Source organism: Protobothrops mucrosquamatus, unplaced genomic scaffold, assembly GCF_001527695.2.
Source record: "Protobothrops mucrosquamatus isolate PMUCROS unplaced genomic scaffold, P.Mucros_1.0 scaffold3651, whole genome shotgun sequence".
Lineage (NCBI taxonomy): Eukaryota > Metazoa > Chordata > Lepidosauria > Squamata > Viperidae > Protobothrops > Protobothrops mucrosquamatus.
In genome coordinates this window covers 118,177-135,593 of record NW_015389612.1, presented here as the reverse complement: position 1 = coordinate 135,593, position 17,417 = coordinate 118,177, and the positions used below count along the sequence as shown (strand labels likewise).

The 17,417-nt window shown below is 44.1% G+C and overlaps 1 protein-coding gene across 1 annotated transcript; it reads right to left on the bottom strand.

Moving 5' to 3' along the window:
• Positions 1-715: 715 nt before the first annotated feature.
• On the bottom strand, positions 716-16,634 carry ITFG2 (integrin alpha FG-GAP repeat containing 2). Its single transcript, XM_015827368.1, has 12 exons — positions 16,531-16,634; positions 14,718-14,813; positions 13,151-13,192; positions 10,490-10,664; positions 9,122-9,261; positions 7,687-7,835; positions 7,262-7,356; positions 6,272-6,325; positions 5,566-5,657; positions 3,655-3,772; positions 2,957-3,130; positions 716-1,163 (listed from the first exon to the last, which is right to left on the bottom strand). The coding sequence occupies exons 1-12, from the start codon at positions 16,624-16,626 to the stop codon at positions 1,090-1,092; spliced, it is 1,305 nt and encodes a 434-aa protein (XP_015682854.1). The 5' UTR covers positions 16,627-16,634; the 3' UTR covers positions 716-1,089.
• Between the last annotated feature and the right edge of the window lie 783 nt (positions 16,635-17,417).

Below are 17,417 nucleotides of genomic sequence, written 5' to 3'. Positions count from 1 at the left end.
TAAGCAGAAGGCTGGACTAGATGACCTACAAGGTCCCTTCCAACTCTTGTTAGTCTGTATTCTGGGCACGAGGTATCCAAAACTACAAGGAGCTGATCAGAGTGGCTGTTGCATTGTGATTTAGGAAAGTAGAACCCAGAGACCAACGGGCTGAGGATGGTCTCAACGTATGCTGATCCTCAGTCCACTTTCTCTCCCAGGAGCCTCCCTTCTCCATCAACCCAGTTTGGGGGCCTCCAGACATTCCCCCAGAGTAGATCCCAGGCGCCAGAGGCCCCATCCAGCTGCTGAAGCACCACCCGTATTGGTTCTTCCTTGGGTGCCAAGCATCTCTGGCTTCTTACAGCCTAACAGAGTCGGAAGGGACCTTGTAGGTCATCTAGTCCAACCCCCTATTCAAGCAGGAGACCCTCTACCATTTCTGTCAAGTGGCTGCTCTGGTCTCTTCTTGAAAGCTTCCGGATGGAGCATCCACGACATCCGATTGTTCTCACTGTCAGAAAATTTCTCCTCCTCGTTTCTAGGTTGATTCTCTCCTCGACCAGTTTCCACCCATCGTTCCTTGTCCGGCCTTTTGGGCGCTTTGGAAAATAGCTTGTTCCCCCCCCCCTTCCTCTCTGTGGCAGCCCCTCAAATATTGGAAGACCGCTGTCCTTCTGGTACGGGAAGCAATATCTTGAATGACGGGAAGGTTACGGATTGAACGAGAAGGCTCTTTGTTGCCAGAGTTTTCTTTATTGAAGCTTTTCTTCAAAGGGGAAGAAAATTAAGCCGTAACAAAACAAGGTTAATCCCAACGATTCATTTACACATCGACACGGACACATCGGCGTATTCAACCCGGTGCTTTTCGACGGGCAATTGAACTTCACCGTGGATGCGGCGTGCCGTAAACCTCTGAGCTTTTTAGAGTCACTGAGGCTGCTGGCCGTAAGCTTTCTATCGTAAGCTGCTCGTTCCTGATTATGCCCTGGCAGGACTGGAACACAGGGCCCCAACAAGGAGAATCGGTCCGAACGAGCCTGGCGAAGCGTATATACCAAGAGTGCTGCAGACGGAGTTCCGGGGCCGTGAGAAGCCGCGCTGTGACTATGGAGCTGCTTTCTTGGGGCAGTATAAGGTCTTGTGAATCAGATCTCTGACGGCGGAAACGTCATCTTTAGCTATGAAAAAGAGTTAGATAAATACGGTTACTTAATAGATATGCCCTGTGCACCAAATCTAGGAAAAGTGTAGGTAGTCCTCGGCTTACAACGGTGACCGCTCAAAATTAACAACGGCACTGAAAATAGCGACTTAACGACCGTTTTTTCACACATGCAGCAGCACCCCGATGGTCACGTGATCAAAATTCAGAGGCTCGGCAACTGGCATGTGCTTCTGCCAGTTGCAGCGTCCCGGGATCACGTGACCTTTTGCGACGACCTGACAAGCGGAGTCTACGGGGGAAACTGGATTCATTTAACAACCGTGTTACTAATTTTAACAATGGCAGTGATTCATTTAAGAACGGTGGCGAGAAAGGTCCATCAACTGGGACAAGGCTCGCTTCACGACTCTTCTCACTTAGCGACAGAAAGTTTGGGCCTAACTCTGGTCGTTAAGTGGAGAACTACCTGGAGTAACGTACCATCTCTTTCCACAAAGAGGGAAGGTGGGACGGGACCGAACGGGGAGATTCGCCATTTACAGGCTCCTGGTGGCATCAGGTGAACAGATTCCCACGGATTTCTCCAGCATCTGGAGATCCATGCTTGGATCAATTCAAAGATCTAGCGGATCACTGTCCCAGGATGCCCACCAGTGTTTTTCACTGAAGAATAACCAGAATCTTCCTACCGCATTAATCCATCGGAAGCGAACGAGGGCCATAATAAAAACTATTAGCTTAAATATGAGATAATAGACACCAAAAGAGAGTAAGTATTAAATGTTGAAATGAGAGACATTTTGGTTGACTAAGTTTAAGATTTTGGGAAATTAACAGAAAAAATAAGAACGTTATACTGCATTATTAATTAGTTGATGTACGATGGTGAGAAATAGAATATATTCAAAGAGATAAAGACGTATATCCTGAACATTAGATCTCGGGATGAATTGTGATAAAAGGGAACGGGGGTTATCTAAAACTTGGAAATGATAAATATTAAATATAAATATTAATGGGAAACTAAAAATTGGGGAAAACTAATTAGGACAGTGATTGTCTCTATAAAGATGGAATAGTTAAAATAGCTAGGATATGTATAAACTAAAAATTATTGATCAATGTGAGAAAGTTATCTTTACTTAATTGATATAATAAGAATTGTTATTAGTTTAAATAGGAGGCAGTAAATACTAAGGGGAAAAGAGAGGAAACATTTAATGCAACAGTTTGAGATCTGTACTAAAGATACTTGTATGTTATGGAACTATCGATTAACTCAGCCGCCACGTTGCTTTTTAAATATTTAAATGTAAAACTAGAAAATCAATAACCTTTTCTTAAAAAAAAAAAAAAAGAAATTGAACGAGGGCTAGTGTCTTGACAATTAGGGATAGTAACGTCTAAATAAGGATGGTGACAGTAAAACTGAACTAAAGAAAAAAAATTAAAATTAAAAGGTCCCTTTCTCCATCACGAAGTAACCCTGCCTCACAAAGGTTGAAAAGTTGATAATAATCAAGTTGGAAGGGACCTTGGAGGTCATCTAGTCCAACCCCCTGCTCAGGCAGGAAACCCTATACCATTTCAGACTATTTAAGGGGAAGAAACGGAAGGGCTGACACCACAGAGACCTTCATGGTCCAAGAAAGCAGCATTCAAGGACGAGGTTGATACACACTCTTCAGTTAGACCTGCGATGGTTGAGGTCACAATCCTTGGACCGCTCTGATCCTAGTGGAATAATCCCTGAAACCTGGATAGTTGCTCAATGAAACCCTTGGCAGAAGCCACAAAGGAACCTACCGACATCCAGCTGAAGCAGCAGCTCTCGGCCTTCCGAATGATTTTGCAGCATCTTCATCAAATTGGTGGACTCCATCCTTTCCAACTGGATGTCCCAGTAGATGTAGATCTTCTGGTTGAAACTGACGTAGACCAGGCAAGGGCTGTTGTGGCCTCCTTTGCAAGAATAGAAGCCTGGAGGAACAACGACACCGTGATTGGGTCAAGAACAGTGGTTCTCAACCTTTTTAATGCCGCGACCCCCAACCGGTCGTAAGTCAAGGACTAAACCAGTCATAAGTCGAGGACTACCCAACCGGTTGTAAGTCGAGGACTTTCCCTGCCCGGGAGCGCTGCGCATGCGCGGTTCCGCCCCCTGCGCCGGCTGAGGCATAGCTGGCAAGCGGCAGAGACAGAGCAGGCCGACCACCAGCTGGCCCAGCCCAAGGGAGGTAAGGCACCCGCCTGAAAAGGGGAAAAAAATGGCGGACAGCCTTGCTTGGCGACCCCCGTGAAATGGTCGATCGACCCCAAATGCGGTCGCAACCCATAGGTTGAGAACCGCTGGTCAAGAACAAAAGCAAAGCACAAAGGAGGAACGGCGGCCAAAATCGGGAGGCAAAACGTTCGACGGTCAGGCGCGGGGACCGGGCGCGGTCTGCAGCCCAGGGGTTGGGGAGCCTCTCGAGTTAGAAAATGACCAGGGGCATTTGGCTCACCGGCGCAGAAGGCGCTCACGTTTTCGTCGACTTGAAACCTGGCCACGGTCCGGTTGTGATCGATGATGTACGTCTGTCCGTCCCACGCGCAAGCGATCACCTCCTCGTAACCGTTTCCCTGAGGGCGGAAAGCTTTCTTAGGAAGAAGGCGCCTGTCGGAACGGCAGCCACGCGGTCTCTCTCGCTCCCTGCCTACAGCACCCGAGTCGGAGAGCGCAACCAGGGCCGCAAAAGAATATAAAAAGGCTACAACGATGGCAAGTTAGAGCAGGGCTTTTCAACCTTTTCACCCATTGTACCACTTTTAGGATATAGCAACATCCAAGTGCCACCAGTCGCCTAGCAAGGTGTCAAAAACTTGACCAAAAAAAATATAAAAAAAATAAAATAAAATAAGGTACAGGTAGTCCTTGACTTACAACAGTTCGCTTAGTGACTGTTCGAAGTTACAATGGCACTGAAAAAAGTGCCCCCCAAGCCACAGCCGAGCAAGACGCCTGCCTGCCCACCTGGCGGCGCTCTTCCTCCTGTCCGAGGTTTTCATTGTTGTGAGCATTTCTGTTGAGGATTGGCAGCAGGGGTGGGGTGGGGGGTGTTTGGTTTTTATTCCCCCCATCTGCTGGGTGGCTGCAGCAGGTTTCGGTCACTTCACATGACCCTGGGACACTGTGACCGTCATAAATATGAATCAGTTGCCAAGCATCTGAATGTAAATCACAAGACCCTGGAGAGGCTGCAACATTCCAGCTGATCGGCGCTTCTTCTGGGCTCAGCAGAAGCGCCAGGATCAGTGCCGAGATCCAGCTGGATCCTGGCGCTGATCCTGGCGCTTCCACTGAGCCCTGACAGCCCTGCAGCTCCAGCCGTCTCTCGCTCAGGCTTGTGCAGTGCTGCCACCGGTTCAGCTCATTCCCCTCCCCCACTACCACTTTTCTTGGATGGTCGCGTACCACCTGCCAGGTGCCAATGTACCACAGGTGGTACCCGTACCACTGGTTGAAAAGCCCTGGACTAGAACTTTATAAAGGCTTTTCTTTTGATCTCTCACCAGGAGATGCTTCTCTGGGACGCCTTCTGTGTCTGGACACATCTCTTTGCCCCAAGTGCAGTTAGCTAGGTGGAAACGTACCGTGACATCCCAAAGGGGCTTTTTTTCAGGAGGCAACTGGACTTTCTTGTTTTTCTTGGAAGACGTTTCGCTTCTCATCCCAGAAGCTTCTTCAGCTGTGACTGGATGGTGGAGGAATGGAAGGATTTATACTCCTTGCAGACAGCTGGTCATTTGCCTCCTTTTAGAGGGTCGTTGAGGCCACTTGGAGGTTTGTCTGTGTCCTCAGGCTCACCTGAGTGGTGCAAATGGGCGTGGAGCCTTCTTGGAACTGTTGAAAGGACTGTGTGGTAGACTGGAGATAGATGATGTCCTATCCCTCCCCCTCTGTTGAGGGAGGGCTGTTAAGTTTTTACCTAGATGGCCTCTTTGACCCCTCTTTCAAACCAGCGGTCCTCCCTGTCCAAAATGTGGACTTTGCTGTCTTCAAAAGAGTGACCTTTGTCAAAACTGAGCAGCTCTCCCTCAACAGAAGGGGAGGGACAGGACATCATCCACCTCCAGTCTACAACACACAGTCCTTTCAGCAGTTCCCAGAAGGCTCCACACCCATTTGTACCGCTCAGGTTGACCCTGAGGGCACAGACAAAGCTCCAAGTGGCCTCAACGACTCTCTCAAAGGATGCAAATGACTCCTTCCGTAATCCTTCCATTCCCACCATCCGGTCAGAGCCGAAGAAGCTTCCGGGATGAGAAGCGAAAGGTCTTCGGAGAAAAACAGGGAAGTCCAGTAGCCTCCTGAAAAAAGCCCCTTTGGGGGACAAGCATGACCTGGATGATTGAGAATCTCCGTGGATATTTACCGTGACATCCAGTTTTTCAAGAGCAAAAAGTTGATGGTCCACTTGGACAGACCACAGCAGCTTGTCGGCCCCCTCCATGAGCTTCAAGGTTCCTTGAAGGAAGGAAGGAAGGAAGGAAGGAAGGAAGGATGGATTAATAGCAACTCAGATGTTCTCTGAGGGGTCCTCCGGAGGAGTGGGTCCAAGCAAGGCTGGTCCCCAGGATCTTAAAGTTTTTAAACACTTTGTAGGTTGCTATGGCAATGCCAAGTGACATTCTGAGGGATAGGACATGTTATATAAAGGAATGCAAATTCAACACCTTTTTCATCTTTCGGGACATTTCAGTTTCTTCGGGAATCTCAAAATCTACTTCTACAATTGCAGTTTGGCCTTAGAACATGAGGGAAGAAAACAGAAAAAATTGTGTGCATGTTAAGCTTAGGCAAGTGAAGAAAAAAAACAACGGCTCATGTACGGGCATAATTCGACCACTGTGGGTTGAGAAAACTGTTGACGTCTTCAGCAAAATCCCATTTTTTACTTTCAGTTTTGGAAAAGTCTCGTTACGGGGACAGTTTTGATTACGGGAGCAACTTGACTGCGATTGCAGCGACAATCTGAAAAGCTTCTTAGGATACAGCCCCATCTCTCTCCCCCCCCCCCCCCCCCCCCCCCCCCCCCCCCCCCCCGTCTCCATCCTCCTTCCAAGAAAATCAAGACTTACCATCTAAAGTGCAGAGGGCAAACAGACCCAGGCCTTTGGGCTCCTTCGAGCGACCTGCAGAGACAAAATGCAAGAGGCCAGTTAGGAAAGTGCTCCTGCTTTGGAGGGAAATTCCTTGTGTGTCCAATCACACTTGGCCAATAAAGAATATTCTCTTCTCTTCTCTTCCCTTCCATTATTTCAATATATTCTATTCTACTCTGTTCTACTCTATTCTATTCTTTCTATATATTCTATTTCCACTGCGTTCCACTCCATATTCTGTTCTGTTCTATTCTTTCAATATATTCTATTCTATTTCCATTGCATTCCACTCAATATTCTATTCTATTCCATTCTTATATTCTTCCTATTCCATTCCATTCCAATATATTCTATTCTATTCTATTCTTTTAATATATCCTATTCTATTCTATTTCCATTGCATTCCGCTCCATATTCTATTCTATTTCAATCTATCCTATTCCATTCCATTCCAATATATTTTATTCTATTCTATTATTCTATTCTATTCTTTCAATATATTCTATTTCCATTGCATTCCACTCCATATTCTATTCTGTTCTATTCTATTCTATTCTCTCTTCTTATTCTATTCTATTCTATTCTCTCTTCTTTTTCTATTCTGTTCTGTTCTATTCTTTTAATATATCCTATTCTATTCTATTTCCATTGCATTCCGCTCCATATTCTATTCTATTTCAATCTATCCTATTCCATTTTATTCCATTCCATTCCAATATATTCTATTCTATTCTATTCTGTTCTGTTTCAATCTATTCTATTCCACTCCATTCCATTCTGAAAGGGCAGGTAAATGACAGCTGGCTGGAGAATTCTGGCAGTTGAAAGTCCACAGGCCCTAAAGTTGCCAAGTTCGGAGACACCACGGAGCGGTGAAGCTTGCACGTTTCATTTCTCTGGAAATCCAGTATATTTTCTAATTTTTATTTTTATTTTTTGGCTACCACTGGAATGTTTGCCGCTTACCTCTGCCAATGGTTCCAATAAGATGAGTGGAAACATTCTTGTTGTGAATTCTGCCTGATGTCTGGTGAAGAATGACGTCCCGGATGGAGCTTTCCCTAGAGAGGAGTCAAGAAATGCAGAATGTTTTAACGTGGGAGTCTCTCGTGGTTTTGGGGTCCTGGTGGGAAGAGGACCTGGGGCGGTTGGCGCCTCCTTCAAAGAAGCCACGCGTTTTCCTGGTTTGAAACAGGGATCGGCGCTTCGGTTAAGCGGGTGCCGACAGGACGGGACGAGTTCCGATTCGGGGGCGCGAGAATAAAATGCAGGTCGTGGGAAACCGTAATGCGGGAAGACCGAAGCGATTGTGGGCCGCACGATCGCCAGCAGAGGTCAACGGCTGGACACATCCCTGGAGGTGATTCCGCTGGAATTCTGGGTTGCCTCACCTGTTGGATGCAGACCCGTCCGAGGCCTCTGGGGGAGGCTGCGGCTCTTGTCTCCAGGTGCAGAGTAAGACCGCGTAACCACAGCCTGGCTGGGACACCATCATCTTGGGAGAGCCGTCGGCATCGGGGTTGACCGAGAGGCTGTCCACCTGCTCTCACCGAGGAGAAGAATCGAGGCTCATCAGCTCAGAGGGCTTGCACTGCTGCTATTGCCACCATTACTGTCCCATGCTCTGCCCTTTAGTCCCTCCCTCTCCTCTCCCCTCCCCTCCTCCTTTGCTTCCTTCCTTCCTTCCTCCTTCCCTTTTCTTTCTTCCTTGCTTCCTCCTTCCCTCATTCTTTGCTTGCTTCCTTCCCTCCTCCCCTTCCTTCCTTTCCTTTTTTCTCCCTTTTCCTTCCCTCCTCCCCTCCCCTCATTCTTTGCTTGCTTCCTCCCCTCCTCCCCTTCCTTCCTCTCCTCTCCTTCCCTTCCTTTTTTCTTTTTCCCTCCCTCCCTCCCCTCTTTCTTTGCTTGCTTCCTTCCCTTTTCTTTCTTGCTTCCTCCTTTCCTTCCCTCCTCCCTCCCCTCATTCTTTGCTTGCTTCCTTCCCTTCTTTCCTCACCTCTCCTTCCTTCTTTTTTCTTCCTTCCTTCCCTCCTCCCTCCCATTCTGTGCCTGCTTCCTTCCCTTCCTCCCTTCTTCCCTTTTCTTTCTTCCTCCTTTCCTCCCCTCCTCCCTCTCATCATTCTTTGCTTGCTTCCTTCCCTCCTCCTTCCTTTCCTCCCTTCTTCCCCTCTCCTTCCCTTCCCTTTTCTTTCTTCCTTTCTTCCTCCCTCCCTTCCTTTTTCCCCTCCCTTCCTTCTCCTTATGCACCATTTAAACCCACCCTCATTATGGAGGAGTTAACTTTTGTTCCTTTCTCTTGACGGCTCTATGTCTTTTGATATCAGTTGCCACAGAAAAGAGGGGGGGGGGGTTTCAACTTATTCTCCAAGGCGCCTGAAGGCAGGACAAGAAGCAACAGATGGAAACTGATCAAGGAGAGAAGCAACCTAGAACTAAGGAGAAACTTCCTGACAGTGAGAACAATTAACCAGTGGAACAACCTGCCTCCAGAAGCGGTGAATGCTCCAACACTGGAAGTTTTTTAAGACGAGACTGGACAGCCACCTGTCTGAAATGGTATAGGGTCTCCTGCTTGAGCAGGGGGTTGGACTAGAAGACCTCCAAGGTCCCTTCCAGATTCTATTCTGAATCGAATCGTAGGTCAGAGTCTTTATACTTCCTGCTCAATGTTGGGGACGTTCTTTCGGCGATAGAATTACAGATGGAATGTGACAGAGGTTGAAGGAAAGAAGGCAACAGCTGCATAGCTAGCTATGGTGCCCTTGTCCCGTTCCCCGGATGTATTGATTTGTGGAACGTCTAGGCCGTCTCGCTCTCCTCGTGTCCTACCTGTCCTTCCAGCAGCCATTTCTTCAGCAGCACCAGCTGTCCAGAGATGTGGTCAGGACCCTCGGACGAGTCCTCCCAGCGAAAGGCTCGGACAACCCGGTCCGTGTAGCCTATCACCAATTCATTTTTTCCATCTCCATCTGCGGAGGACGCAAAAGCCGGCTCATGTTCGTATCGCGGAAGAACAAACGGCAGACCATCAAGAAGGAACGAAAAGAACCCCTCCTGCTCGTTTCAAAACATCGTACGAATGCCCCTTCCTCCAATGACCCCTTCTTTTTAAATCAATGCCCTAAGACGGGGGTCCCCAACCCCCCCGGTCCGTGGACCGGTACCGGTCCGCACAAACCAGCAAAGTCCCATCCGCGGGATGCATGCAACACACGAAACCACGTCCCCTCCGGTCTGCGGAAAAACCTCTCTCCACGGAACCGGTCCCTGGTGCCCAAAATGTTTGTTTGTGGGGGGCCCCTCTGGCCTAATAAGACCCTGATTTGTTTCCAAAATCTTCCTATAAGGCAGAACAAAATAAAAATAAATAAAGATCTTTCTTGCAGGAAAAGGACGTGTTTCTGCAGCCGATGTGCTCCATTTTATTCCAAAAGGTTCAAACCGATTCTGAAGGCAGTTGAGCAAACTATGCTTTAATTTTCTTTTAAAGGACTCAAATTAAAAGCTACGTTGCTAAACTGTCATTCGTAAGTTTTGTTCTACTGGTCAAGAGTTCAGCATCATTTTTCTCCTCCTCCTCCTCCTCCTCCTCCCATTTCGACTTATCCTCATGAACATATAACATATAAACATATAAGGAACGGTTGATGGAATTGGGTAAGTCTAGTTTAATGACGAGAAGGACGAGGGGGGACATGATAGCAGCGTTCCAATATCTCAGGGGCTGCCCCAAAGAAGAGGCAGTCAAGCTATTCTCCAAAGCACCTGAAGGCAGGACAAGAAGCAACGGGTAGAAACTAACCAAGGAGAGAAGCAACCTAGAACTAAGGAGAAACTTCCTGACAATGGGAACAGTTAACCAGTGGAACAACCTGCCTCCAGAAGCGGTGAATACTCCAACACTGGAAGTTTTTAAGAAGAGACTGGACAGCCATTTGTCCGAAATGGTGTAGGGTTTCCTGCCTGAGCAGGGGGTTGGACTCGATGACCTCCAAGGTCCCTTCCAACTTTATTATTATTATAATTATAATTATAATTATAATTATTATAATTATTATTATTGTCATCATCATCAATCATCATCATCATCATCATTATTATATTATTATTATTAACCTGCACAACTTCTCCCATGGGCCTGTGACTGATCCTTAAGCTTTGGAACGCTGCTTCTGTTGAAAGGGAACGTCCACTTACCAATGTCGTTAATCAGCATAACTTTGGTGTTGGCTGGGATGTGCTGCTTAAAGGCCAGCTTGGGGTCGTCTGAGGTCAGGAGCTCGTGGTGACCCGGGGCATCCCCGTGCTTGGAGGGAGAGGTGACGTCAAAGAGGTGGAACCAGCCTTCCGCACTCACCGCCACCACCAAATTCTGTCAAAGAAAAGTCTGAGTAAGTAAAGGGGGTAGCCAGCTGGGCTCAGCCTTGGTTGAGTAAGTGGAGCTTTTCTCCCAAAGGTGCTTTTTTTCAAGAGGCAACTGGACTTTCTTGTTTTTCCTTGAAGACGTTTCGCTTCTCGTCCCAGAAGCTTCTTCAGCTCTGACTGGAGGGTGGAGGAATGGAAAGATTTATACTCCTTGCAGACAGCTGGTCGTTTGCATCCTTTTAGAGGGTCGTTGGGGCCACTTGGAGGTTTGTCTGTGTCCTCAGGGTCCAACGACTCTCTAAAAAAAATGCAAATGACCAGCTGTCTGCAAGGAGTATAAGTCCTTCCGTTCCCCACCATCCAATCAGAGCCGAAGAAGCTTCTGGGATGAGAAGCGAAATATCTTCACAAAGAAAAACCAGAAAGTCCAGTTGCCTCCTGAAAAAGCATCTTTGGGAGAAGGATGGAAGAGGAGGAGGAGGAAGATGGGAGGAAAAGAAGGAGAAGGATAGGAGAGAAAGAGACAGAGAAAGAAAGAAAAAGAAAGAGGAGGAGGTGAAGGATAAGGGAAAGGGAAAGAAAGAGGAAGAAGGAAGAGGCCTTTTCAAAAGGCCTCAACGACCCTCTAAAAGGAGGCAAATGACCAGCTGTCTGCAAGGAGTATAAATCCTTCCATTCCCCACCACCCAGTCAGAACTGAAGACGCTTCTGGGATGAGAAGTGAAACGTCTTCAAAGAAAAACCAGAAAGTCCCGTTGCCTCCTGAAAAAAGCCCCTTTGGGACAACTGAGGACACAGACAAACCTCCAAGTGGCCTCAACGACTCTCTAAAAGAATGCAAATGACCAGCTTTCTGCAAGGAGTATAAATCCTTCCTTTCCCCACCATCCAGCCAGAGCTGAAGAAGCTTCTGGGATGAGAAGTGAGACATCTTCAAAGAAAAACCAGAAAGTTCCGTTGCCTCCTGAAAAAAGCACCTTTGGGACAGCCCTGACCTGGATGACGGAGAATCTCCACAGACAAGTGGAGGTTTTCATTCAGAAAGCAAACAATAAAAAGTTCTAGATTCCGTTTGTTTGTCATACCCCAATTCTGTAGTTAAAAAGAAAAGCAAAAAAACAGCCAGTAGTAGTCACCTAGTAAAAGTTCTTGTGATGACAGTGGTGACTTAATTGGCCTTAGCTGGCTGAGCCCCCCGTTACGAAGAACGGTTATGGTAAAGGTTGGTCTGCCACTCTCTGCAAAATACAGGAAATATCTCAAAAGGCACCAATACACAAAGTCCATTTGTAACTGTGAATTGCTTGGGAACCCTCCGCCTGATGAAAACACTGTCCACAACCAACCTCATGGAAATTATATGTGACAAAGCAAAGAAACATCTTAATACAGAAGATTCTCAAAGTAAATACAAAGCTAAAACCAGATACTTTTCCCTTTGGCTTTAATGAGATTTGGGGTGGGTGGGAAAATTGGAACTCTTGATATTATATATGTTGACAGCGGCAAGATTACTTTACGCACAACAATGGAAGGACGCTGTGATTCCCACCATGGATGAATGGCTGCAAAAGCTGGAGGAGTTTGCAAAGATGGCTAAACTGACTGCTTTGATTAAATAAATAAATAAATAAAAAACCACCCCTGCAATTACTTTTGTTTCTACTTGGAAACCGCTTCTGGACTTTGTGCTTGAGGTGGGAAAAAAATATATATGAAACTTTGATTTGGGGTTTTACTGATTAGATAGGTTTTTTGTTATAGAAATGGCTAGTTCAGGGGTAGGCAACCTTGGCTCTTTTATGATTCGTGGACTTCAACTCCCAGAATTCCTGAGCCAGCATGGCTGGCTGAGGAATTCTGGGAGTTGAAGTCCACGAGTCATAAAAGAGCCAAGGTTGCCTACCCCTGGGCTAGTTTATGCTGTTTTGAGTTTTGATGTTGTTATCTTATTCAACCCACACCAAAGGGAGTCAGATAGGTTTTCCCCTTCCTTCTCCCTCCCTTATTTTTCTATTTTCTTTTGCATCTTTACATTTTATATTATAAACTGATAATAAAAAGGAAATTATGCCCAGTTCGTTCTGCTTGGGCTTCTGCATGGCTTACTCTTAACCTAACAACCAGAAACACCTCTGGAGATTATCTGCTCCGTTTCCAACGAAGCTATCAGTCAAAATTAGCTTCCCTTGTTCTCCTTCTCTAGAACAAGGGAAGTTTAAGTTTTCCAGAGCAGCTTCACAATTCCCTCAAGGTGTCCCAAGTGCCACCCTTCCAGCTACATGCAACCATGATTGAAACGGAGGCCAGGGTGTGGCTGACAAAAAAAAACCCCACAACTTTTTAACAATGGGAATCAAAAGATGTATTAGCATATTATTTACGTTGTTCTCTCCCACAGCTTGGAAATGTCTGATACTCTGCTACATAGCACAAAGACACATGGGCGCACACACATAATTCGGAGGACCTTTTTTTTTTAAAAGCAGTTACCTTTTTCTTATTGCATATGTCTCCAACGCCAACACAGGTGAGCTGAAAAAAAAGGAAAGCATTCATTTGATTTGCAGGTACGCTCCCTGGTCCCCCCAAAATAAACAACAGCACGGAAGCAAGGATAAAGGTCAGCCAAGATTAGCCAGGAGCTGTTTCTCTTCAGCAGATGAATAGAATAGAATAGAATAATAATATATAGAATAGAATAGAATAGAATAGAATAATCTTATCTTATTCTTATATCTATATAAATAAAAATGTAAATGTTCGTTTGTTCAACATCTTAAATCTGCAAAAGTTCTTCACCGATTGCTTTGAAATTTTGACACAACGTTGCATTCGAATACGCGCGTGTTTTTATATGCCTACTATTATATAGATGTCACACCTGTGACAGGTAAAAACATGCTTTTTTTTAAAAAACAGCGCCATCTGTTGGACGTAAAAGCAACACATGCTTTTACCAGATTGAGCCACAGCAACGCGTGGCTGGGTACAGCTAGTCTATCTATATAAATAAAAATGTAAAATGTTCGTTTGTTCAACATCTTAAATCTCCGAAAGTTCTTCACCGATTGCTTTGAAATTTCGACACAACGTTGCATTCGAATACGCGCGTGTTTTTATATACCTACTATTATATAGATGCCACACCTGTGACAGGTAAAAACATGTTTTAAAAAAAACAGTGCCATCTGTTGGACGTAAAAGCAACACACGCTACGGTTTTACCATTCCATTTCAATGTTTCCGATTTACGATCCATTTACGATTTCCAATTTTACGGATTCCATTTCAACGTTTCCGATGGCATTGTTAAATTGAATTTTTCATAGGTTTCGATTTATTTTCATTTTGATTGAATTATTTCGGGTGACATTGCGTTGGAATTGATGCACAGACAATGGAACAACAAAAAAGACTGTATACCCACAAGCGTTGTGAAATGAAACATATTAGAAACGTGCGCTTTCTCTTCTTTTCTTTCTTTTCCATTTAACCAGACTGAGCCACAGCAACGCGTGGCCGGGTACAGCTGGTACAAAATATAAAACCAACGAGTATTGCCGGGTAAAGACTGTAAAGATGAGCCTAGAGAGATAACTTCAAAAGGAACTCTCCGGTTTTTAAACATTACTCTTCTTCTTCAATCTAATATCTTCAACTCCCAAAGGATCTTTTTTCATCAGGATGCCACACATGTGGGGCAGAGCGAAGCCGGGGTATTCCAACCAGTCCTGCTGAAAAATTAGCTGCCTCGGAGTCTTTTTTCCCCCCCCTGCACTGATATTTCTGTTTTCTTGACGTTTAGGAAGTGGTGTTATGCTTTGAGAAATGCCTTTTCCCCCCCTCTCTTTTCTTCCCTGTCACATCTTTCAAACTGTAGGTCTTAGGACCGAGGCTGTCTCTATTAATTAATTTCAGAAAAACTGCTCCGAGAATCGTTTGGGCTGAAGCAAAGGATTAAAAATAACTAAAAGCGCAGGGCATTTACTTAGAGTAATCTGCAAGTGGAAGTATCAGATTGTAAATAGCATTAAAGGTAGATTCCACTTCTGCTCACCATTCCTTGACAGGAACGCACAGTCCAAGGCTGACTGTCGTCATTCTTGTATACAAACAGCTTTCCATTGGTGTCCCCTACCACTAGTTCATTCAGCTGGAGAGAAAGAGAGAGATAAAAAAAAACAACGTTAATACAATTTCTTTTTTTGTTTTTAATTCAAAAGTGTTCTTCACCCCTCCCCCCCATTATTTCTTAATTACAAATCTCCAACTATGTGACACTGAATATGGATGCTGGAAATAGATACAGAGATAGGTGATACCAACAGAGAGATGATAGAAATAGCTGATATTGATAATTTATATGTATAGTAAGATTCTAGGGATATATTGATACATATATAAAATAGATATAGATTTAGATGATATTGATAGTTGATATATATATAAAGATTCTAGAAATACAGATATTGATAGATATATAAAGATAGACGATAAAGACAGATATATTGACAGTTGATAGATTCTAGATATGATTGATATATAAAGATATAGATGATAGAAAGATGACATTGATAGTTGATATATAAAGATTCTAGAAATACAGATATTGATATAGATGATAGACAGATTATATAAATAGATACTGATAGTTGATATATATAGATTCTAGAGATATAGCTATATAAAGATATAGATACAGACAATAGATAGATATTGACAATATAAAGATATTGATAGTTGATATACATAGAAAGATCTTCTAGAGATATAGATACAGATAGATATATAAAGATATAGAAACAGATGATAGAAAACTATTGGTAGTTGATATATATAGATTCTAGAAATACAGATATTGATAGATATATAAAGACAGATGATAGACAGATGATGGAACAGATATTGATAGCTTATATAGAAAGATTCTAGAGATATAGCTATATAAAGATATAGACAGATGAAAGATAGATATTTGATATACAAAGATCTAGAGATAAGACACAGATATATAAAGATCTAGAAACTATAGAAAGATGATATTGGTAGTTGATATAGAAAGATTCTAGAAATACAGATATGGATAGATATATAAAGATAAGATGATAGATGATATAGTTGATACATAGGAAGATTATATATGTATGTATGTATGTATGTATGTATGTATGTATGTATATTTCAAAATTTGGATTGCTAACAAAGAATTAAGGGAGAACTGGAATAGCCATTTCGAACTTTTTAGTTCTTTTCAACCAGACATATATATATAAAAAAAGATATAGACATGATAGATATTGATAGTTGATGTATGTATGTATATGTGTGTGTATGTATATATATATATAGATATAGATATAAAGATAGATGATAGACAGATGATATAGTTGATACAGAAAGATTCTAGAGATGTAGATATATAAAGATATAGACAGATGAATGATATTGATAGTTCATATATATATTCTAGAAATACAGATGTTGATGGATAAATAGATGATAGATAACAGATATAGATATTGATAGTTCATATATAGATATAGACAGATTTAGAGATATAGATAGATATATAAAGTTAGATATAGAGACAGAGGGATGATATAGAATAGAATAAAATAACAGTTGGAAGGGACCTTGGAGGATATTGATAGTTGATATGTGTGTGTGTACGAAAACACAGATGACAGATGACATTGATAGCTGATATATACAGATAGAGGACACTGATATTGATATATATATCTAAAGATAGAGGATGGATAGAGATATTGATCCATGATATACACAGAGAGAGAGACAGACGGAGGATGGAGATCCCGGACAAGGCCCCTCCTTGCCCTCCTCCCTTCTCCCCCCCCCTCCGGACCCACCGCGTCGTTGTCGGCGTCGCCCAGGGAGACGGCGCGCGGGAAGAGGCTGCCGCCGAAGTCGAGAGCCACCCGGCGGACGTAGCTCACCGAGCGCATGGCCGCTCTAGCGCGGCGACTCTCGCTGGCTGCGGCGGTGAACTTCCGGTTCCTGCGACAACCCCCCCCCCATCCCCGGAAATATAACCACGGGAAGAGCCGCCCCTTGCCGGCCGCCTCACGCTCGCCCCCTGCCGGCGGCGGAGTTTGCAAGGCGAGCTCGCCCTGGACCAGCCAAAGATGGACGAAGGCAGGCAAAAGGGGCAATAAACCAGGATAACATTTGGGAGGAAATTCAAACCACGAAATCTAGCCCGCGATTAATCACAGCAACCCTGATTGGCAGGTGGCAGCCTGCATGGTAGGCAGTACAGGCGGTCCTCGGCGTACGACCCCAATTGAGCCCAACATTTCTGTTGCTAAGTGAGACAATGGTTCAATGAGTTTGGCCCCATTTTACGACCTTTCTCGCCTGCAGTTGTTAAATTAGTAACCCCGTCGTTAAGGGAATCAGGTCTTCCCTCTTGACTTTGCTTGCCAGAAGGTTGCAAAAGTATTTTTTTTTAATATATTTTATTGGTTTTTAACCATAACAGTCTCCAGTGCCTGGTCTACAGCGTGTTATCTTGGTTTGTATTTTAACAAGAAAAAAAAGAATTAACAATAATGATTAAATTTAATAATTCCATAATTAATATATTCATTAATGATACGTTTCTTTGATCTTCCCTTCTCCCATTTGTATTCTCCTTCTTCAACCTTAGCCAAAATTTAATTCTTAATATTTTCAATATATAAATGATTAGGTATAAGCATTTTTTGTATTTATACAAATAATAATAATCTCTCTA

What these genes read in the sequence shown, in the direction of transcription:
- ITFG2 (XM_015827368.1), bottom strand. Translation starts at nt 16,626, where the DNA reads ATGCGCTCGGTGAGCTACGTCCGCCGGGTGGCTCTCGACTTCGGCGGC. An exon ending in TATGCTGATTAACGACATTG is followed by an intron (nt 9,262 to 10,489) that starts GTAAGTGGACGT and finishes CGTCCTCCGCAG; the next exon opens with ATGGAGATGGAAAAAATGAA. An exon ending in TATTGGAACCATTGGCAGAG is followed by an intron (nt 6,326 to 7,261) that starts GTAAGCGGCAAA and finishes TTGTCTCTGCAG; the next exon opens with GTCGCTCGAAGGAGCCCAAA.